This window comes from Clarias gariepinus, chromosome 15, assembly GCF_024256425.1.
Source record: "Clarias gariepinus isolate MV-2021 ecotype Netherlands chromosome 15, CGAR_prim_01v2, whole genome shotgun sequence".
Classification (NCBI taxonomy): domain Eukaryota; kingdom Metazoa; phylum Chordata; class Actinopteri; order Siluriformes; family Clariidae; genus Clarias; species Clarias gariepinus.
The window spans coordinates 3,806,380-3,829,435 of NC_071114.1; the positions used below are offsets into that span (position 1 = coordinate 3,806,380).

The following is a 23,056-nucleotide window of genomic DNA, read 5'->3' on the forward strand; positions in this document are numbered from 1 at the left end:
ATTTCACTCTTCACTTAGGTTATGAGAACACGAGCAGCCAGTTCCAGCTCCACTGCACCAGTAAAAAGACTTCCAAAGACTTTTAAAACCAATATTCCTAAATGTACGAATTTTCTGCAGCCCGAAACCTTTACTTTTAAAAATTCTGAATTTACAAATTAGGACTGCAGTACAATTGTATAGTAGTAATATATCTAGGAGTAACGTGACAAAAAAACTAAGGGATATTTCTTGCAATCCACATTCCTGACCCCACAGGACCTGACAGCGTGGTGTGAACTGGCTGGATGCAAAGAAGAGGAGTTTAAATATTACTGTGAAACAATGATCTGAAATTAACTCCACGGCTTGTTAATGACCAGACCCCGAACTCTGAAGATGAGCTTAGTGTCTTGTCATGAAAACAGCTTCATGTATGTGCAATGATAATTATAAGTTACAGCTGTTTGAGTCAATAAGCTCAGCACAGATAGAACGGATTGGAATGTGCTGGCTATATTCTTTACAAATGTGGGATCAGACCAGAAGACTCTTAAATAGATTTACAAACTCATTTACAACATTTAATACTAGTAAATAATGCAACCCCAGTATTATTATGGCATTAAGTTTTTAATTAGCCTTTGGTGTCTTTGATTTATGTTTGCTTAAAACAACCTTCACACAGAGTCAACTAGAAACAAAAACATTCTTCTGTTTCTCACAAAAGTGCAAAAAGTCAGCAGATAAACAACTCAGAAATACAATACATGATAACTACGGATTATTTTTTTTTCTTAACTTTAGGGTTCATTATTAAAAAAGAAGAATGCCATAAGTCCCTATGTATATAAAAATTAAATGCAAATAACCAAAAACAGAAGCAAAGACAACAGGAAAAAATAAAAATATTGTGTAGGTCTCTATATAAAGACCTGTTGAACAGCAGTCCAGTCCGCTGTATAGGATGGATGATGATGTTGGGGAGCGACAGCACCACAACTGGACTGTGTGTAATCAGGGTTTAGCTTGTGTTTTGCTTGTATTGATGAAACGCTGAGATTTCTTTCTGACCATCTGATGCTGCTTGCGTGCCACTTGGGCATTCTGGATGGCACTGCACAATTTCTGTGGATCAGAAGACAGATCTCAGTGTAGGCTTTATAAATAATATAAGACTAAAACTAAAACTCCAAATCAGCTACTGTGATAAGATGTCACATTTGTTGTAATTAAATATTAATAATTTATTATAATACCAAGCTTTTTTAGCAGCGGATATGACAATATTATATGTTACGTAATATTGTTTATTAATATTGATTATTGAGCATTCCAAAAGTGCCAGTATTTTACTATTGGTCACTCTGAAAATGACAGTTCAATGCTTAATGAGTTTTACATTTGCCATGTCTGCTTCTTTAAAGTGTAGCACTCTCACAGGCGCCTGCGAGTCCATCATGATCTTCAGTTTGTTCTGCTCCTAAACAGACAGAATCACAATGTGAATTTGAACCAATTTCTTATTTGTACTAATGTACTGAGTAATTGTCTATTTGATACGAGTGTTGGTCAATAGATGTATTGTGACGGATTTCCCCATTTTGCACCTTGTAGTAAATCATCACATCTGCTCCATCAACATATGGAGGCATCAGGAAATGTTCAAACTGACACTCCCATTCTTTGTTAAAATGTCCAATCAAGTCAATCTCTTTGACAGACAGCACCCTCCTGTAAAAGCACAAACATACACACAAAATACAGAAACACAATTACTTTGTTACTGTTAAATAAAATGAAACCTTTTCTAAATTTTCTGTACCATGTGAAATACCTGCTCAGTGCTGGTCTCTCTCTCTCACACACACACACACACACACACACACACACACACACACACACACACAAACTGCAGCATTTCACGGAAACATTGTTTCATTTATTTTAAATAAATGTTATTTTCTATGAATGCAAATTCATCACATTTTCGTGTAGAACACATCAGTAGCTTTAATTAGCATTAAATTATTTAAGTAGCTCTTAAATCATGTAATTTATCATGTGATTAATATTCATGTCATGTGTGTGTTTGAAAGAATAAAATACCTATTGGTAATAATAATGTTGGTTTTCCTGTGTCCAGGATACTCATAGTGCTCTCTAAAGAACTCGCCATCGAGTTGTTTAATCTCTGATCTCTGAGAGGAAATAAAAAAACAAAACCAGTCCAACAGATGCTAACATATAACAATGCTTAATTTTCTGACTCACTTCTGCATTTAGGAAAAAGATCATAGTAAACAAATAAAATTGGTAAATAAATCATCTTTCAATATTCACCAAAACATTCTGACCACAATCATAGGGAAATTTATTCCAGATTCAGGATTCATGAAAACATCACAAGTTATTAAAGACAAATTACATCACACCAGAAAACAAAACACAAACACAGTAAAGGCAGTCAGATTTCTCGCATTATGTCATTTACAGGGTATTATAAAGTACAGATATGTAGGAACACGCATTATATATTAATTTATATATTGATTATATGGGTGATGCTCACATATATATATATATATAATAATGCAATATTACCAGCGTAAGCAATAAAAAAATAAAATGAACACCTTTTCTCTTAACAAAAATACATACTATGTAATACTAGACTCCTTAATTACTAATGATAATGTACTGTTTTGTCTTTTTGCATTTTACTTTGTCCAGAAGAAATTAAATGAGACCATCAATTCCCTACATACATAAATACTAAGAAGACATGAACACCTTCTATTAATAACTTACAGCAGGTTTAATTTAATTTCTTCTGTGTGTTTTAATGGCAAAATAAAATGCACTTGCATATATTAACAATGCTAACAACTCTTTAAAATGACACACAACATATTTCAGAAAAAGTAAAAAGCTCAAATAAATGGGTTTTTAAAAATGTTTAGTTTTGGCAAATATAGAAAATATGCAGAAAAATAAATAATTGTATAACGACCAACTAAACACGGTTGACACTATAAACAGGAAAAGAACAGAGGCTACAGTAGGCAGTGAGTAACGTTTCGACAACATCACACAAACGATAATTAACACAGTTTCATTAAAATAAGAGATCAAAGTGCTGAAGCTTTATTAGCATGTGTGCTATAATTCAACAACCTTTATATCACTTGCTTTATACAAAATGCTTTGTTGCCCCAAACCCATTATTTCTCCTCAGGCTGCATGTAGGAAATGAAAGAAAGGGGAAAAATAGGCAGAAAGGTCAAAATCCAGAGGAAGAATCAGCTCAGCAAAGTAATAGAAATAGTCAAAATTAAATAAAAGAAATGAAAAGAAAAGTGGGACAAAACACTACATTCTGTATTTCTCTACAAGTAAAGTGGATATCCTGTTCAAACAGTTTATTAAGTGCACTATAATAAGTGTGTCACTAGTGTCTTTAGTATCAGATTTTATGACTGTTGTTACCTGAAAAAGATCAAAGCCCTCAGACTCATGCTGGTTGTAGGGCCGTATGATCCCGTCTTCTTGGATGAGGCGGACTGGTCGCAGCTTCGTCACTTCTTCTGTTGACTCTGCCGCCCTGCCATCATAATGTACAATTAGTTACTGTTCTATTATTACTTATTTAATGGAAGTAAGTTAATACATAAGTTACTACAATAAGCTACTATAAATTACAAAGTAAAACTTCTTATTAATCTGATATGCCCAGTCTTAAAACATGAACATTAAGAATTAGTGAAGCTCTGAAGACCCTTTACAGCGGTGCAAACAACACCACCACCTGCAGTGAGCAGCAACTCCAGAGGCAGGAATGTTCGACTGATGAGGGAAGGCAGTGTAAAATTCCCAGGGATCAGCAGTTTTAGTCTTTAACCAATCACTTCTGCACCAACAAAAAATGATACCCCCATTCAGTCTGTCTTCACCTTGCCTTGTTTACAAATCATCCCAATAAAGTTATATATGACATTATTAGGAACATGTACAACAACTAGCATTTAACAGCACATTATGTTTATTGTAATACTGATAATGTCCACTAGGGAAGTCATGCAGCTGCAAAGGAACAGGGGGTTAAAGAAAAGCATCAGACTTGATGTTTGTCACAGTTTATGGAGAAAATGTAAAAGAATGATTAGCCAGACAGCACTTCCTGCATACATTCATGTTCAAAAGTTAGTATCCCCGCTCTTTTAATTCTTGTAAAAATAAAAATCAGCTAATCTTTAGACAAACATATCACTTTATCTATACATATTCTCTTTCTCTATACACTGATCAGCTATAACATTATGACCACTTGCCTAATATTCAGTCCCCCCCCCCTCCGTTTTCTTCACCATAATAGTGACGCATTCTGCGTAATCTGTCTACACCATTTTCTATCACTTTCTTATATAAATTCAATTTATTATATTGCCTAGGATCTGCAGAAACAAAGATACGTCACACTATACCGCACAATCCTGACCCCTATATATTTATTAAAACAGTAATGCAAAACAGTGGCTTAGGGTTAAACTGCTAAACATCACTCGTGCCCTTATGAGCACGTGGCAACACTGACCAAATGATGGGGCGATGATTCCAAACCAACCCAACTGTCTTTTAATTGACGTGTAATGCGCTACATATGATGGTAGAATGTTCATTTTTACTAACAATGTGGTGTGATTTGAACTCACTATTAATCAGTCCTGAATAGGGAGAATGAAGCAATTTGAGAGTCTGCCCTAGACTGTGAATTTTGTACCATCTGGATTTAGATGTCAATAAGAATGACGTAATGAGAATGAGATATCCAGGTCACTGTTAACAGGTGAGCTGACAGAATATGAATGTAAAACTCTTGAGAATCAAGGGTTCAAAACTAAGATATTAATTCAGAGACATTCAGCAATATTAATCACAAAAGCAATCACAAGCTCTGACAAGCTATCTAGTGTTTGTCACTTCCAGATGTGCATACACAGGCTTGCTTGTAAACACTGCTGCTGCTGCTTCTGCATACAGTATGTACACACAACTCACCCAAAGCAAGATGAGTACAGAGTAAAAACAAACCAAACATTATGATGACTAACAAAGCGGTTAGCCTTTCATAAAGCATCTTTACAACAGGGAAAACATTACTTTTTAAACTCAAATACTTATTAGAGATTATCGAGATGTGTGGTATGTGAATATATTTATCTCATGCTTTTAGGTCTTACCTCTGAATGCCCTGGAAAGCGCTACTGGCCATGTCCACAATGCCCCCTGTAGGTCTAGTTACCACTCCCACCAGGCCCTTTCCAATGCCCTTAAAGAAGCCAGCAGCTCCCTCTTTCTTTACCCCTAAGCACACAAACACATGCCCATGCCAGTTTAACATTTAGCAGCAGTTGCATTTAGAAGTTTACATACATTCATCATGAACATGAACATTCTGACGACTGATCTTGCAATTGTTTCTTTGAGCTGGTCTTTTTCTGGGGCAGAAGAACATGACAAGAACAGGACATCTTCAATAAATTTGTTTTTAGTACCAACACGGTTCAAAATTACACATGCAAAAACCCAGATTATTAATCTAAGAAAGTCAGTGTTGCTGAAGATTTTAAAATGTCTTTTCATTTGCCAAGCCCAAGTCTCTCAGCTTCCTGTTACTGATAATGATTATAATGATGATGATGATGATGCTCTCATTGGATTGACTAACAGACAGTACAATGGGAAACTCCAAGGAGCTCAGTGCAAATCTGAGAAAGAAACCTGTAGATTTTTCATACATCAGGAGCGTCTCTCAGAGCTGCCTATAAAGAACTGCAGATTCCAAGATCAGTTTAAACTATCGCAAGTAAGTATTTATTATACTTTATTGGGATAAGCACTTTGCCAAGGTTTGGATGAAGACCCAAACTGTCACACTCAACCTAGAGAAAATCAGTTTAGATGATCAGGAACATCGCAGGAACCACCAAGGCACAGGGATGTCATTGGAAACTGCTGGAGCTCCAGCATCACTGGCTACACTTACCAGTTTTACATCACCATGGATACCACCCAAGAAGGATGTTTCTGCCTCAAAATCCCAACAATTTGCAGCTAAGCACATGGTCAAATAAAAGCCTTCTGGATGAAAGCTTCCACCTCTCATGTACAGTAACTACCATGTGAAAGTCTTGGGGAAGGTCTAATATTTATTCCACTGAATTTAAGGTCAGGTTAGATTTTACAACTAGTTAAACTGCAAGCAATGTAGTTTAGATTAAGATTATACCTTCCACAGGTTTGGTAACTATTCCTGTCACTCCTCCAACCACTCCCTGTAAAAAAAAAAAAAAAAGGTTTTAATTAAATGTACATTCTTACCAAAGAGGAAAACTTGATGCCATCTCATTAACATTACCAGTAAAGGTGTCTCTTTCACTAACATTAGAGGCTCCTGTATGACCATTAATTTAAATCTTATATGTCTAAAACACAGACACATCTCCAATATTAATTAAGATTATTAATTAATTAATTAATTAATTAAAATACATGGTCAATAAATCTGATTTTGCTTTTGATATCAGGCCAGGCCTTTAAAGTACACTGTGTTCGGTGAGTTTTAGTACCTTCAGAAGGCCCTTGCCTCCCTTTGCCAAACTTGATCCGAAGTCTTTGGAGGGTCTGTTCATCTCTTCCCGGCGTTTCTGTTGGTATTCTTTATCCATACTGATAGCAGCCAGGCCTTTACCAACCGAACCTGTAATACGGGACACCATCCCTGCAGCGCCACCTTCAGAACAGGAAGTTAAAATACAATGACATGATGCATGAGAGAGAGAGAGAGAGAGAGAGAGAGAGAGCATGGTTGAACAGCATTAGTAATCCTTACCTACAGTATGGCCCAGGAAACTGCGCACACCAATGACGAAGCCCTCTGCAAACTCCTCAGGACCTTGAACAGCACCCTAAGTGAAAAAAAATAAAATAAAATACCATAGAAAAAAATCAGGAGTGCCTACCAGCGCACAACCTGTGGAATTAAACGACTTAACCATTTTTAGTAGGTGGCCTCATCTGTCATGTCAGATGTTGAGCCCATTTCTAGGTAAGACTCTCACTCTGGTTCAAACAGGGTATGGCTGGACAGCAACCATGTGTCTTTTCACACTCAAAAGTTTTCATAGTGTGTGTGTGTGTGTGTGTGTGTGTGTCATTCTCACTTTGGCAGTGCTCATGGAGGGGGAAGGCAGAGTGAGAAGTGTCTCATTTGCATTAAGTCCTGGCACAAAATCCTGCTGTTCTGAACAGGCCTATTTAGCCACAGCAACATTAATACTACACCAAATTGTCCTTGTGAAACTGTGTGAAACTGGGCAAATCTGTCACAGAGATGTTTGACATGGATCTGCAAGTTTACGGCGATGCTGCGATTACTGTAGGTGTTTGAGATGTTTTGAGTGGCACGAGCGCTTCAGGAGCAGAAGAGCATCAGTGGAGGACGATAAGAGATCAGGAAGTCCATCTACAAGCTCAACCCCGAAAATGTCGAAGTTATACAGACTTGTGCATGACGATGTGTTATAACATAAGGAAACAGGACATGGAGCTGCTTTGCAGTCAGTTATTCAATTACTTTTAAACCTGTAAAAATGGAGGGACTTTGAAATTAACTGCTGTAATTTCTAAACTGTTAGCACAGCATTTTGTTACACTTTTTGAATTTAAGCTAAAAGTCTTTCCTCCATCACATTTAATTGCTTCATTTTAAAACGAGTATGGTGGGGTACAGGGATAATTACGGTCACAAAATTGGGCCGCTGTCCAAATACTTATGGACTTGCATAGAGAACACTGGGAATGAGAATTCTGTACACTAACACACACATTATGGCAGAGTTAATAAATGTAATACCTGGAAGGGCTCATAGAAGAAGGCCTCCATTCCCTCAGAGAGACCTCTTATCAGTCCAAAAGGATTTCCCAACACATCCAGCCCCAGCACCAGCACATACATCTGCTTCAGGAACTGCAGAGTAAATGAGTATCTGCCGTCAACAAAGTGGATGTGCATGTACAGTAAGTTTACAGTAGATTAGAAGTTCTAGAATGCGAGTGTGTTGTGAGAGCTCCTGACCTGCTCTGTATAATGTTTAATTACAGCCCACATCAGATTCTCCCTCCGGTAGAACTGATACTTAATTTCAAAAAAAGCAAGTCTAGAAAAAACATTTAGATTAACCTTTTGACTCCTTCTGATACAATTAATAATACTTAATATCAATAAATGTCATTACATTACTTCAGAAAATTTATCAGTGACTAACGACACTTACTTAAAGATGATGTCATCCACATCGGTAAGTGTTGCTCCAATGCTTTTAAGGAGCAGGTTGACGGACTGCAGGGCCAGAATGTTCCCCTCCTCAGACTGATCTCCACTGGAGCCCATAGACAGACTCAAATGCAACTACACACACACACACACACACACGTATGTACAGTATATACCCACATGGTGGTATTTAGAACACTTCTACACCTGCTCATTCATCAATATACAGCAAATTACAGCTAATGTTCACATGAATCATCAGAGATGGTGGTGCCAGATAAGCTAATGTAAATATTACGTACACAGAACAGACATAGCGTTAAACACAATGGCGCAAAAGCTGAAACCAAAACATGGTATTGGTGCAAAAAAGTGTCTCATCTTGGTGAAAAAGTTAATTTTCAAAGAGGATTAACACCATTTTCTATGATACTTAATGCTCCCTATCTCCCGATTCAGGCTTCATTTGTTGTAAATATGCAGGTTTATAATAATTATTTAAACCTGAAAAAGTGTATTATTCTAAAAATGCTAAATTGTTAAGATACTGCAACATGAATTTGACATGGTTACAGACACTACATATTTTTGGCTATTTAACTTTTTACCGAAAAAACAATTCAAGCACAATTTTTTATTATTATTTTGTCATATGCTTCTAGAAACTTTTATTATTTACAATTTTAGTATCAATATATTTTAAATGATTACTGTTTAAAGTGAGACAGTTTAACATTAACAAGTAGCATTAGCATTTTGTGGCTCATATAAAATCATCTCTCCAAAATGGCTGAAGACAGCAACCTGAAATTATTAGGGAAGTAAAATTGGATAATTCTATGTTTCATAAACTTCAGAAGTAGCTTCTTTGCTTCATTTTCTTCCAGTACTGTGTTTTAGCTGTAAGTAAACACCAGTGATTTGCCCAAAACTCCCTGCTGACGCCTGAGATCACTCGGCTGGTTTAAGAATCGAACAGAAAAGATATGCCTACAATTTTATGCATGAGCTGAAATGAGCAGGTCTGCAGGTGTTCCTATCCAAGTAATTAAACATACAGTCGTGTGTAAATGTTTTAGGCAAAAATGCTACAAAGTAAGAATGCTTTCAAAAACAGATGTGTTCAAATGGTCAGTCACTCAACAGAAGAGTCACAGCAAATATTGATTTGATTAAAAATTTCTCTTTTGTTCGCTCACTTTGCATTTTATAAATTGGTAAAAATAAACAATGGAAAAATTATAAACATTATATGGACAAAAGTCTTTGGCCAAACCTGCAGTGACACTGTATCCGAATACATATACCTTATATAAAGGGAACGCCCCCTGCTTACATTCTGGAGTGATTCTGTGGGAATTCGTGCCCATTCATTCTGTAGAGCGTTTATAAGCTCAGACACTGATGGTGAAGAAGAAGGTCTGGATCATAATCTCTATTCCATTTATCCCAAAGGTGCTCGATGGGGTTGAGGTCAAGGGTCTGTGTTAGGGCCACTCGAGTTCTTGCACACTGAACTCATCAAACCATGTCTTTATAGTCCTTGCTTTGTGCACTAGGGCTCAGTCATGTTGGAATAAAAAAGGAACCTAAAACTGCCTAATGCCAAACTGTCGCCACAGTTGAAAACACAGCATTGTCCCGGTGTGTTAAAGTATTAAAATTGTCCTTCACTTGGAATAAAGGACCCGATTGAAACATTTAATAATTACCAGGTTTGGACAAATTCTTTTTTCCACATAGGAGTGCACACACACACACACACACACACACAAACACACACACCTTCTTACTTTTATGGGAGATATGTGGAAGTGTTCAAAGAAGCTGAGGCCTGAGGTCCCTGTACCGGAGATCTCCATCAGCTGTGCTTGCAGTGAATCCAGATCTTTCTCAATCAGTTTACTCTGTGGAGTGAGAAAGTGACTGTTAACATTCTGTTAATCAGGACAAAGTCTATAAAATTTTACACATTCTGTTCCCTCCCATTTCAGTACAATTTAGCTTTTATACAGGGCTTTTCACAATGAAAATTGTAAACATTTCTGTTTGAGATCAGAATATAAATATAAAATGATAAGATCTGATTTTTATGTTTCATTTCCTGATACAGACCTGGCCATTAAGAACGCACGTTTCGAGAAAAGCGATCCGTGACTTGCCGCGGCAAGCTGTGCCCTTCATTACCTGTAGGGGGCAGTCGTGTTTCAGTCTGAAGTATTGTGTGTCTACTGAAGCCGAAAATGTGTTCTCTCTCTTAGGCGCCCATTGACATCAAGCGACGGAGCTCATAAACGTGTCGAGCTCAAATTGTAAATACTGATATGTATTTATTCTTCATTTTCTTCTCTCCTTCAGTAATGATACTTCTTTGACTGCGCTTCCTCCATTCATTAGTACTGTAGTAGTACACTAAAAAAATGCTGGGTTTCTGTAAACACATGGTTGGGTTGTTTATTCTGGGTCAAAATTCTGTATTATTTCGGGTACTTTAATCACTGTTGGGTTGCTTTTGCTATGAATACTAAAAGTGCTGCATGTGTTTCCTCCCTTTTGATCCGGTGTTTATGCAGGAAACCCATGGGTCAACACGATGATTTAAGAATTTAATTAAACAAAAATATATATATATTGTAGCGTTTTTACGCCGGGAAAAATGCTGGAGAGACGAGTGAGCTTATTTGCTACCCAATGCAATGGCTGGGAGTACTTTATTTAATCACACAGCATGTAAGGCATGAGCAGCACCTTCACTCAGGAGCCTACATCCAATTCAGCACTAGCTTGAACTGGAGCACATTTCACACGTCACACACCCCCTCAAACACAACAGGGCCTAAGCCACTAACCAGAACACCTTTCCCCAACATGGTGAACACACACCGACATCCCCGCAAGGCATGCTGGTCGTCAGCCGCCGCCCCGCCCACGCCACAATATATATATGAGTGGCATTTTAATTCAAATCCAACATTTAATGGTTAGAGTTTGGTGCAAGGGTGTCAACTCGCACGTTCTGTAATATTCCATTGTAATTCATACTGGCGTAGTTTTAGAGCCCTAAAAAAGCATATACTATGTAATAAGTAAGTAAGTAAGCAAATAAAAGATAAATTAATAAATATCTATAAATAGTACTTCAGCGTAGTAAAAGTACCCTAGCATGAGTTTATATAATAAAAATATGATGCATAAAGAAAATCTAATTTATATATTCGTAAGTCTTTAAAAGTAGACTCAAGACGCATCTCTTTAATCTGGCATACGCGTAACTCATCCCATAACCTCATACTCCAGTACACCTATCATGAATGGCAACTACGCCAATTCTCCCCATCTTTTCTGTATTTTTCTACCCATCCCGAGGCATCTGGAGATTGTGCCAGCTTTAGTAGACAAAGGCCAACCCTGCGAGGTTTCTGAGGCATCCAGAGAAGGACCAGCTCCAGCTGGATTCTGCTTTATGATGGCTGGAGCTACACATCCTGCTCCTGTGCTTCCAGTGATCCAGACCCCATCTGCCCTCTGCACCTACTGACTCCCTGTGCTGAACTGGACTTCATGTTAATCTACACAACTTCTGTTATACTGAACCTTCACCTGCACAACACACTAATGTTATTTCTATCGGTTATCACCCAGATGAGGATGGGTTCCCTGTTGAGTCTGGTTCCTCTCAAGGTTTCTTCCTATTACCATCTTAGGGAGTTTTTTCTTTGCCACCGTCGCCGTCACCCTTGGCTTGCTCATTAGAGACATTTCATTCATCATTCATTTATTTAATTATAATCTAGACACATTTTTCTCACACATACACACTGTTCAAATATTTTTTTATCTAAAAAAAAAATTATATATATATATATTTTTTTTTCATTTTTGTGAAGCTGCTTTGAGACAATGACCATTGTTAAAAGCGCTATATACATAAAATTGAATTGAATCAAATTGAATAAAAATGGCTTCACAGGCAAGGATATTGTGGCTACTAAGATTGCACCTAAATCAACAATTTATAGGATCATCAAGAACTTCAAGGAACGAGGTTCAATTATTGTTAAGAAGACTTCAGGGCGTCCAAGAAAGTCCAGCAAGCGCCAGGATCGTCTCCTAAAGAGGATTCAGCTGCGGGATCGGAGTGCCACCAGTGCAGAGCTCGCTCAGGAATGGCAGCAGGCAGGTGTTAGCGCACCTGCACGCACAGGGAGGCGAAGACTTTTGGAAGATGGCCTGGTGTCAAGAAGGGCAGCAAAGAAGCCACTTCTCTTCAAAGATCTTCTGCAGAAAGTATGGTGAATGGACTGCTGAGGACTGGGGCAAAGTCATATTCTCCAATGAAGCCTCGTTCCGATTGTTTGGGGCATCTGGAAAAAGGCTTGTTCTATTGAGAACTTGTGGTCAATCCTCAAGAGGCGGATGGACAAACAAAAACCCACTAATTCTGACAAACTCCAAGAAGTGATTATTTATCAGTTAGAGCACGGATGCAGATGTGTAGGTCTGACCAAATGCATTTTCATAGACCATGTAAAATGTCTATAAAAAAGTAATAAAAGGCCTCTGCTAGTTGGTGCAAGCAGAACAACTTCATACTGTACCTCAGTTTGTCACCCCCAGACCCACAGGCTCACTCAACCGTTTCACCAAACCCTTCTAATTTCAACTGGGACTTTCTCCTTCCCTATGCTTCCCTATGACTTTCTCCTTCTCTCCTAACCAGCCATGAGACACCACGTGCCTCCACTGCCTTCACCCCCTTTAAATTGTTTTTCAAGAAGAGATCCTGGACAAAGTGAAACAACCTTGTAGGTTAGCTGGTTAAAGAAAACAAGTAAAAAGTAGGAAGTTAGTGTTAAGTGCACAGTTCTCCAATGACAATCAAGAGCCAACATAATCTCCAAATCTGCTAACCCTTTATAGAACTTCCCCCCAAGTCAGTGGCACTGAAGAAATTTGGATTTAAAAACACAGTAAGTAAACACATTTCCACACTCCCCAAGTATCAAGTATAATATTCTACATTCTGACCTTCTGCTTGTCAGCCTGGATGTTGGTGGTGGGAGTGAAGAAAGAAAGGATCTCCCCCAAAAATCCCTGATCCATCTTTAGAGCCATCTCCTGCACTAGTACCATGAAGTACCTAAACACACATGCACAAAACATCTTGTCCTTAATTCATTAAAAACAAGCAACTTTGGTCCTTCTGCAAATGGCATTAATGGCACTCATGTGAACGGGCACTTACTTAAACTGCATGACTTGACTGTGTTCATTAAATCTTGTAATGATGCTGACATCTATAAAGGGCTTTGGCTCTGAAAAAGCATGTCGTTAGTCCCAGCTGATGTTCTTAATTATATATACAGTAACACCTTGGATTGCGGGTAACGCAATTTGTGAGTCTTCCGCAAGACAAGCAAAGATTTTTAATAAATTTTGACTTGTACATTAAAACGAACAAATCTTGGTTTACTAGTACCGAGTATCATGTATCATGCATGCGCTTCTTATTTTTACTTCTTATTTCTCTCTCTTGCATTGTGTAAAAGTAGCATTGCCTCCTATTTTTGCTTCACAGACACACACACACTCTTTCTCTTTGCTCTACACAGAAACCCTGTTTTGTCACGATTCTTTTTAAAGGTAAAGTGCAGGTTAATTTGTTTTATTTTTACGTAATATTTTGTGCTAATTATTTTTATGTATTCATTTTTTTGGGCTGTAGAACAAATAATTTGAGTTTCCATTATTTTCTAATGGATAAAATTTGATTTGGTTTACGAGTGTTTTGGAATATGAGCCCACTTCTGGAACAAATTATGCTCGTAATCCAAGGTTTCACTGTACCATACATACATTCCTTAACCAGTGTCTACAAACAACTAGAAACTTGTACCTGAGTCCAGAACAATTGACTTGGGTGGGGGTACAGGATGAAATACTATTGGGAAGATGGCTCCAGTTAGTTGGTTATCCACCTGCAACAAATAGGTAAATTTGTTTCATCAGATGAAAACAGTTGGAGCATGTGTATGTAGGTCAACTTCAGCCTGTATGTCTTTGTTTAAAAGCTCGCCTGCTCGCCCGCAAGAAATAAGATCACACAAAGACTGAAATATAATTTTTGTCTATTTTGATATTGGTGCTGGTTGCCTAGTTAAGTGTTTTCTGTTCAAGTTCAAGTAGGCTTTATTGTCACTTCAACCATATACAGTTAGTACACAGTGAAACGAAACAACGTTCCTCCAGGACCAAGGTGCTATATGCAACATAATTTTACAACATACAGTGGTGTGAAAAACTATTTGCCCCTTCCTGATTTCTTATTCTTTTGCATGTTTGTCACACTTAAATGTTTCTGATCATCAAACACATTTAACTATTAGTCAAAGATAACACAAGTAAACACAAAATGCAGTTTTTAAATGATGGTTTTTATTATTTAGGGAGAAAAAAAATCCAAACCTACATGGCCCTGTGTGAAAAAGTAATTGCCCCCTGAACCTAATAACTGGTTGGGCCACCCTTAGCTGCAATAACTGCAATCAAGCGTTTGCGATAACTTGCAACGAGTCTTTTACAGCGCTCTGGAGGAATTTTGGCCCACTCATCTTTGCAGAATTGTTGTAATTCAGCTTTATTTGAGGGTTTTCTAGCATGAACCGCCTTTTTAAGGTCATGCCACAACATCTCAATAGGATTCAGGTCAGGACTTTGACTAGGCCACTCCAAAGTCTTCATTTTGTTTTTCTTCAGCCATTCAGAGGTGGATTTGCTGGTGTGTTTTGGGTCATTGTCCTGCTGCAGCACCCAAGATCCACTGTTCCATGTTTTTGCCATTTGTGGATAATGGCTCTCACTGTGGTTTGCTGGAGTCCCAAAGCTTTAGAAATGGCTTTATAACCTTTACCAGACTGATAGATCTCAATTACTTTTGTTCTCATTTGTTCCTGAATTTCTTTGGATCTTGGCATGATGTCTAGCTTTTAAGGTGCTTTTGGTCTACTTCTCTGTGTCAGGTAGCTCCTATTTAAGTGATTTCTTGATTGAAACAGGTGTGGCAGTAATCAGGCCTGGGGGTGACTACAGAAATTGAACTCAGGTGTAATAAACCACAGTTAAGTTATTTTTTAACAAGGGGGGCAATCACTTTTTCACACAGGGCCATGTAGGTTTGGATTTTTTTCTCCCTAAATAATAAAAACCATCATTTAAAAACTACATTTTGTGTTCAATTATGTTATCTTTGACTAATAGTTCACGGTTTTTGATAAGCAGAAACATTTAAGTGTGACATACATTCAAAAGAATAAGAAATCAGGATTGATTTCTTTGACAATTGAAAATTGACAGAAAAACTAAATTAGCTAACTAAGAGGCCTAGTTAGCTGGCTAGCAGAGACAAGACAGATAGACCTAACACAAATTACAACATAAATTAACAAAAACTAACTATCTAGGGAAGACTATCTATGGGTTTTTTTTCTTTTTTTTTACAGACAACAAGTGCACGTGCAAATGTGCAAACAAAAGCAACAACAAATTGTTGTATCTGTTGAATGAATGTGACAATGCAGTAATTAATCAAAATAGCGTTTTAGTTGAGCATGTTGAGTAGGGCATCTCTCTGCTGGATGCTATATGCTGTTAAATTATCATTTTTAAAATAAAAATCTATTTATCATGCAAATGTTATGCTGAACAATGACCTGCAGCCAGTGAAGCTGGGCCCGGAGGCTCCTTTGGTGGGGCGACTGCTTCAGCTCCACATGGATACCAGCCAGAAAGTTCCTCCGGATGGCACAAGAGTAGGGGTGCCTCATTAACATTGGCATCCTTGTAAAGTCCACCTGAAACATATATAGATAAACAAATGAAACACTGCTGTTATACTATAGAAGGCTTATAGGGACAGACCTACTTTCTCACCTCAAGCCCTGTTTCGAGTTTCACCCAGCCTGGTTCTGCCTTGCCACTGATGTGATTCTGGTAGGCCTTCTCCAAAAGACCGATGTTTTTATTGTTAAAAGACTTCCAGCGGTTCTTCGGTTTCATTTCCCAAACAACACCCGAACTGAACAGAATGTAAATAAACTAATATAAAGTATACAATATTGTGATATACAAGTCACTATGTAGACAAATATTTTGTAAAACAGAAGAATAAACAAGGTAGTTTTATTAATGTGATATGTTTCAGGTGCTACGTAACTGCAAACGGCTCCTAAATCTGACATGATCCCTTAATAGATTAATGTGGATTATACTCAAAACTATATTTTCTCACCTGGTAATGCCCATGTATGCTATTTCACGTCTATTGTCATTGTTGATAAGGGACACGCCCAGGTTCTGTATAGAGATGTTGACTTCTTGTTGGAATTGCTCTAACTCTTCAGCCTGGCAAGCTTTGGTTACCACAGCCACGTCTTCAGTAAAAAGCAAGATGCGCTGTCGGCCATCAAGGAATGAAACCCAATGGACTTGAGCCAGATCGTCATATTCGAACTGTCCAGACTCATCCTACAGATTGCAACAAAAACAATAACATGAGTATAATGCTCAAATGAAACTGTTGCTACTTGGTACAGTTTACAATAAAGAATAAAGTTTATACTCGTTAATATACAATTTATTTCAATTACAATTACAATATTGTGGAAAAGTTTTTGTTTCTTTGGCTTTTCTGTGGGTTCGGAGCAGACAGGCTGGCGTTTGGTCCCTGTGATATAATGGGGTATAACTGATCATCAGTGCTAATGTGTTAATGTTTTGGCAGATCAGTGTATTCTAGATTTCTTCACGCCTTTTTAATATTTAATAATGACTATGCCTTACAGCTAAGGTGCTAAGTTTTGTAAGAAAGGGAAGTCATCTGATAAAGCTCTAAAAGTGCCCTAAAGTGCTCTTAAATCTCCTGGTAGACGCCTGCACTGACTTTGGACTTGATAAAACATAGAGGACCAATGACAGCAGATGGCATGGCAACCCCAAATCATTACCAATTGTAATATCACAACAGAGATATGACACTCATCTCCAAACTCTGGGTCATTGATTTCCAAATGAAATGCAAAAAGAAGTAAGCAGCGGTCCAGATCCAGATCTACTGTATATTATGAAAACTACAGCAGGGGGCGAAGCTTTTTCTTACAAAGCCCCCAAATTATGGAATAGTCTTCCAAATAGTATTCGGGACTCAGACACAGTCTCAGTGTTTAAGTCTAGGCTAAAAACCTATTTATTTAATCAAGCATTTTTTAAAATAAATTTGCCATAGGTAAAGGTGCAGATCTGGGGGACTCATGGACGTAGAGTATGTTCTCTCTCCCCCTCTGTCTCTTCCCTCTCTCTCTCTCCTCTTCTCTCTCTCTGTCGAGCTACACATGATGTTCCTGAGCTGCCAGTGATCCAGACTCCCTCTGCCCTCCGGACCTGTCTGACCCATCCTGGTGCCCTGCTTCTGGTTGGAGATCTCGTCACATGGATGCCCCGTGTGTCTCTTTGGAATGCGTCTGGTGTCTGGGGATGGTTTCACTCTACCATAAAGACGGTTCTGGCCTCGATTGGTGTTGACAGCTGTTTCTCTGAGGACTTGACTTGGCTGCAGTTGCTCGATAGTTTAAGATTGCAATTGTCTCCAATAACTACCTGGACTCCATATTTACATCAATTAACATCAACTGTTATGCTGAACTGCCTGCCAACTAACACACAGTATGAATGCAGATTAATTTCTGCTTAATGAAATATTTCACATGTAATGAATACGAGTTTTCACTTTTTAAATTCAATTACAAAAAAACTGATTATATATCATGGATATGTCAGTCTTTTAAAACTAATAATGTGAAAGGATATGTAAATATACTGTCTTGAGTATTTTAAACTTACCTTGACCAGGTTTAGTTCTCCGCAGTGGCCCTGACAGGTCCAGCACAGCTTCCGCACCCCTGCAGGGTTGTCCCACACAAAGAGCTGAACCCCACCTGGTTTCAGCTCACAGGATGCCTCACAGCCACTGTATCAAAAACAAGGCATCACACATGGACCCAGCCAAAATACAAAAAACTGTCTTAGAATAGAATTCTATGTATTTATGTTATGTAATGTAATGAGGGTCCTAACCTCTGTCTGAATGTGATGGTAACCCAGGGAGTATGGTTCACCAGCAGAGCCGGAGCTGCTCCATCATAGTAGTCAGTAAAGCTGATGACAGTGGAATGATCTGAGCTGTTTACATCCACTATGATGCCTCCATACTGAAGGGAAAAAACAGGCCTTTTAGATTCTGGGTTTAGGTCTGTATAAAGCTTTCTATAGTGAGAGTACAAGTAAAAAAACAACAAAAAAAGTAACAAACAAAATGTGTATGGCTCTCCATGTTAGATATGTACAGTGCTGTAAAAGAGTTTGGCCTTTTCTGATTGATTTTTTTTGGCATATTTGTCAAACTTTTTTGTTTAAGTTTAAACACATTTTAACATTACACCTAAGATAACTGTGATTAATAACATTTTTAGAAAGCTGGAGTAAATTACAGTAAGGCCGGTGTTCATAATTTAACAACGAAAAAGAGACTGGGGGCAAAAATTACATCCATCAGAGGGTTCTCACCAAAAACATTTTAATTAGCCTTTTGGGGCCAATATTCTGTGGACTGATGAGAAACAGTTGAACTTTTTGGAAGGTTCATAAAAGAACATTATAAAACAGTCAAACAGGGTGGTGGTAGTGGGTTGGTCTGGGACTTTACAGCTTCAGGACCTGGAAGACTTATATTAATTATAATTGACAAAACCATGAATTCTGCATTCTACCAGAAAATTCTGAAGGGAAATATCAGAGGACAGAGCAGGACAATGATCTTAAACACACCAGCAGGTCCACCTCTGAATGGATTAAAAAAACAAAAACAACAAAAAAAAACCCTGAGGTTTTGGATTTGTCTAGTCAAATTCTGAACTTAAATCCCTTTAAGATGCTGTGGCATGAAAACCCTCCAATGTGGATGAATTTTTAAAAGATTGCAAAGAAGAGTGGGCCAAAATTCCTCCACAGTAATGTCTAAGACTCATCGTCAGTTATCACAAACGCTCGATTGTTGCCGCCAAAGGCAAACACTTTTTCACAGCACTGTATGTGTTCAATTAGAGAGAGAGGGGTTACAAAGAAAATGTCAGTAATAAGGATGTTAATGCTTAATTGCTAATCAAGTAATTACTGTTAAGAATTTAACAGATTATAATGTATTCAATATTATTGATGTTTTTCATTAAATTTCTCCGTAGCTCACATATCTATTCTGCAGTTCACGCAGCACAAATTTTAGACATTATTTTAGCAGCCTCGAAATGAACAGCCTTATTGTTTTGTTTTGTTTTCAAAATTCTGTTTGTTTACTCTATTTTAGCTTTATAAGGGAATTTGTTGAGATTGTCCTATTGAGATTGATTGATTGAGATTGATTGATTGAGACTGTTCTCTTCTTCAGTAATGATACTTCTTTGACTGCGCTTCCTCCATTCATTAGTACTGTAGTAGTACACAAAAAAAATGCTGGGTTTCTGTAAACACATGGTTGGGTTGTTTATTCTGGGTCAAAATTCCGTATTATTTCGGGTACTTTAATCACACTGTTGGGTTGCTTTTGCTATGAATACTAAAAGTGCTGCATGATTAAACTCAACGCAAAAAACGGAAAAAGAAACTTCTCTATTTCCTCCCTTTAGTTCCGGTGTTTATGCAGTAAACCCATGGGTCAACACGATGACTTAAGAATTTAATTAAACACGAATATATATATGATTCAGATTCAGACCATCTTAAAAAATGTATTGATAAATTACTGATGTCTTTGGTTTCGGCTGTGGTGATGATGGTAATCATGTCATCTCGTCGTCTCCGCAGCAGTGGATGCGCCAAAATCCACTTTTCATACGAATTACATTGTCTACATTTTTTTCCAATAGTTTGTATAAAAGCAGGCATTACACTTTCCATAAGTACATATTTTTTTACGTCTGTGAGGTGAGTTTCGGTTCATTTTCTGACGCGGTTAAGTTTACCAAAAACAATAGAGAACAGCGCACTTTGTTTGCTTTCAAACATTTACAAAATCATAAAATTTTTTCATTATTGTAAGTCTTATAAAGGCTATGTAGTCTTATATAGTTTTATTATATAGTATTTTGCACATTAATCTGAGTCCTCATCTGTTACATTTTTGAAGACAATAGTTTTTTCAGCCTGTCACGGCGTGCGCCCAAAACAATATCGCTCCTCGCTCACTAGTTACTTGGCCTCTCCCTTAGATATGCAAAGGAGCGGGGCCGCGGAATTAGGCACGGCTGGTGAGCTATCATACCTAATGATCCCGGGCTTGCACCACGCGCTATAAAATACTCTGGGTCTGTTCTGCCACTCCGCCCACCGCCACTTATCATTAGGTGTGTGCCCGCATGCCAGCGTGGCACTGCCCCCGGAACTGCACATGCACAACTTTTATCCCCTTTCCTTTCTTTCCATTCTCCCTCCTTTAACCCTTTCCTTTCCCATTTTACCTAAATAAATTACCATTTTCCCGTAAGACCTCGCCTTGTGTCCGTGCTTTATGGTGCCGCCCGTGCAAAATGGGTCAATACCCGTTACAGATCATAACAGACTACTGCATTTTGTTCTTATAATAACGCAAAAACACAAGCGGGGGTAAATGACATCAACATCTGCTGATGCAGTAGAACGTCCTGACAATGTTTTAATTTTATGGTCGTTTATTTCAGTAATTTTAGTACTGTGACTATAAATTCGTTTAACTACAATGTTTCCCTTGCTTTTATCCGCTACTACGTGCAGCTCTAAAGGAGCTCATTAATCCTTAAGAGAATAAAATAAGGCCTGAGGCGTCAGTCTATAGTTATATAGCGCCACTCAGTGGTAAAAGCCAGCCAATACACAAACCCAAATGCTGCCACCGAGCGCCATGACGGTAAAACCAACATTCCGATTGGGTAACCACTGTACACACACAAACTCTCTGTGCATACACACCTATATGAGATGTACGCGCGGACACACACAATCTTTCCGTACACACACACACAATCTCTCCGTGCAGATACACCGTGCAGGGAACAACTGAACAACAGGTCTTCACTTCGTAATACACCTGGCTATTAATAAAAACGAATATTTAGACCTAAAAAAAGATGCCTTAAAATTTATCAAAAAATCATTCATCCGCATGTATAACCCACGCAGCTTGCACTTTCACTTAACAAAAGGCAGCGTTTTGATCAAAAGGATGATAAACGCGTGTGATTTATCGATAAAAATGCAGACATAACCCCCACAGCCCCCCTAGAAATACAACAAACACAAATATATAGGCTACTCGATAGATTAACGTTGGATTTTCCAACATGCCACCACGCTACGATGTGAACCGATTTGTTCAAGTCATAATTAGAGAATATATATATATATATATATATATATATATATATAAAGAGAGAGAGAGAAATAATATAGATAAAGCATAATACGACTGTCCATAGAGTAAATAAAAAGAAAAGTATCTAATCAAACTATTAAGTCTGATTTAATTGCTATAATAAATCATTTTAATATGTTGAATCTATTTTAAGCAGAGACGTCCGCTCCCTTCTTAAATCTAAACCCCCCTACAGTATTTGCCAACAGCGCACACAGTTTGATAAATTCACACCTATCGTGAATAAAAGGTGAGAAGAGACCTTCTGACATAATGCTTGCCCTGAAGGACTATACTCGACAAGAATATAGAGGATAAGAATCATATTTATAATAAGATAATTAATTAAATAATAAAATGATATCAAATAAGAACTTTTTCGAAAAGCCAGACCGACCAAATTTCTCATGAAGTAGTTAAATATGCTTATATTGTAGATAAGTAGGTCACATTTTAAAAGTACAATCGCAAGTAAATTACAAACTGCATGTAATGTTGTAAAATATGAATGAAACAGTATTAGACACAAATATATGATATGGTTGTATATATACAATGAAAAAGCTATTCACACATGAGTGCTCAAATGTAAAGCAAACGCAATTATTAATTCATTGTGTATATTTAACTTCATTCAGCCGTTTGGGTTATATGAAAAATAGCGCACCTACCAGCCCACTATTATTTTCTGTTCCAATTTAAAGATTCCCGCGCTTAATTATTAAATGCTGGACACCAACAGCAAATATGATGATTATTATAAAAAGCCAGAAGAACTTCATGTTCATAAAATAATATTTACTTAATATAATCATATATATATAGTTCATTCATGTCTTCTGATGATGTCGACACATTTTTACGTTTTAAATAAGATATGTTGGCATATTCACGAATCAGGCCATTCACATAATTAACACTATCAGATGGACTACTATCAGGAAATTTAATTAATTTCAACACCATGTAAACCGAGACATTGCCATGTCTTTCACTGTTTTGTCCCTGTTAAAACATTACAAAAAATATATAAAAAACTTATTAGAAATTTTAAAGCACGAATTTGGGCAGCTTATTTCATCATTATGAAAATAATATGAAGCACATATACACACATTCATCATGAAAGATCTGTTGTAGAACAAAATTAAATTCATGTTTGCTTCAGTATTGAACACAATATTGTTTTAGGCTAACTAATTCGTTTTACTTGGTCTGGCTTTTGGATAAAGTCTCTCCATGTGCCATCT

At 37.5% G+C, this 23,056-nt stretch overlaps 1 protein-coding gene across 2 annotated transcripts in view; it reads right to left on the bottom strand.

The window, feature by feature from the left end:
• Positions 1-809: 809 nt before the first annotated feature.
• Positions 810-23,056, bottom strand: part of vps13c (vacuolar protein sorting 13 homolog C) — a 77,693-nt gene continuing 55,446 nt past the window's right edge. Inside the window, exons 63-83 of one of the 2 annotated variants that reach the window (XM_053513869.1) lie at positions 18,443-18,576; positions 18,209-18,335; positions 16,602-16,837; positions 16,244-16,388; positions 16,024-16,164; positions 14,211-14,292; positions 13,560-13,629; positions 13,343-13,454; positions 10,108-10,221; positions 8,316-8,449; positions 8,117-8,198; positions 7,895-8,008; positions 6,872-6,947; positions 6,609-6,772; positions 6,269-6,314; positions 5,220-5,343; positions 3,469-3,583; positions 2,089-2,180; positions 1,590-1,713; positions 1,382-1,462; positions 810-1,107 (exon numbers count right to left, since the gene is read on the bottom strand). In XM_053513869.1, coding sequence (XP_053369844.1) covers positions 997-1,107; positions 1,382-1,462; positions 1,590-1,713; positions 2,089-2,180; positions 3,469-3,583; positions 5,220-5,343; positions 6,269-6,314; positions 6,609-6,772; positions 6,872-6,947; positions 7,895-8,008; positions 8,117-8,198; positions 8,316-8,449; positions 10,108-10,221; positions 13,343-13,454; positions 13,560-13,629; positions 14,211-14,292; positions 16,024-16,164; positions 16,244-16,388; positions 16,602-16,837; positions 18,209-18,335; positions 18,443-18,576 — 2,424 coding nt within the window. In that variant the 3' untranslated portion in view covers positions 810-996. The other variant, XM_053513870.1, reaches the window with a different exon arrangement.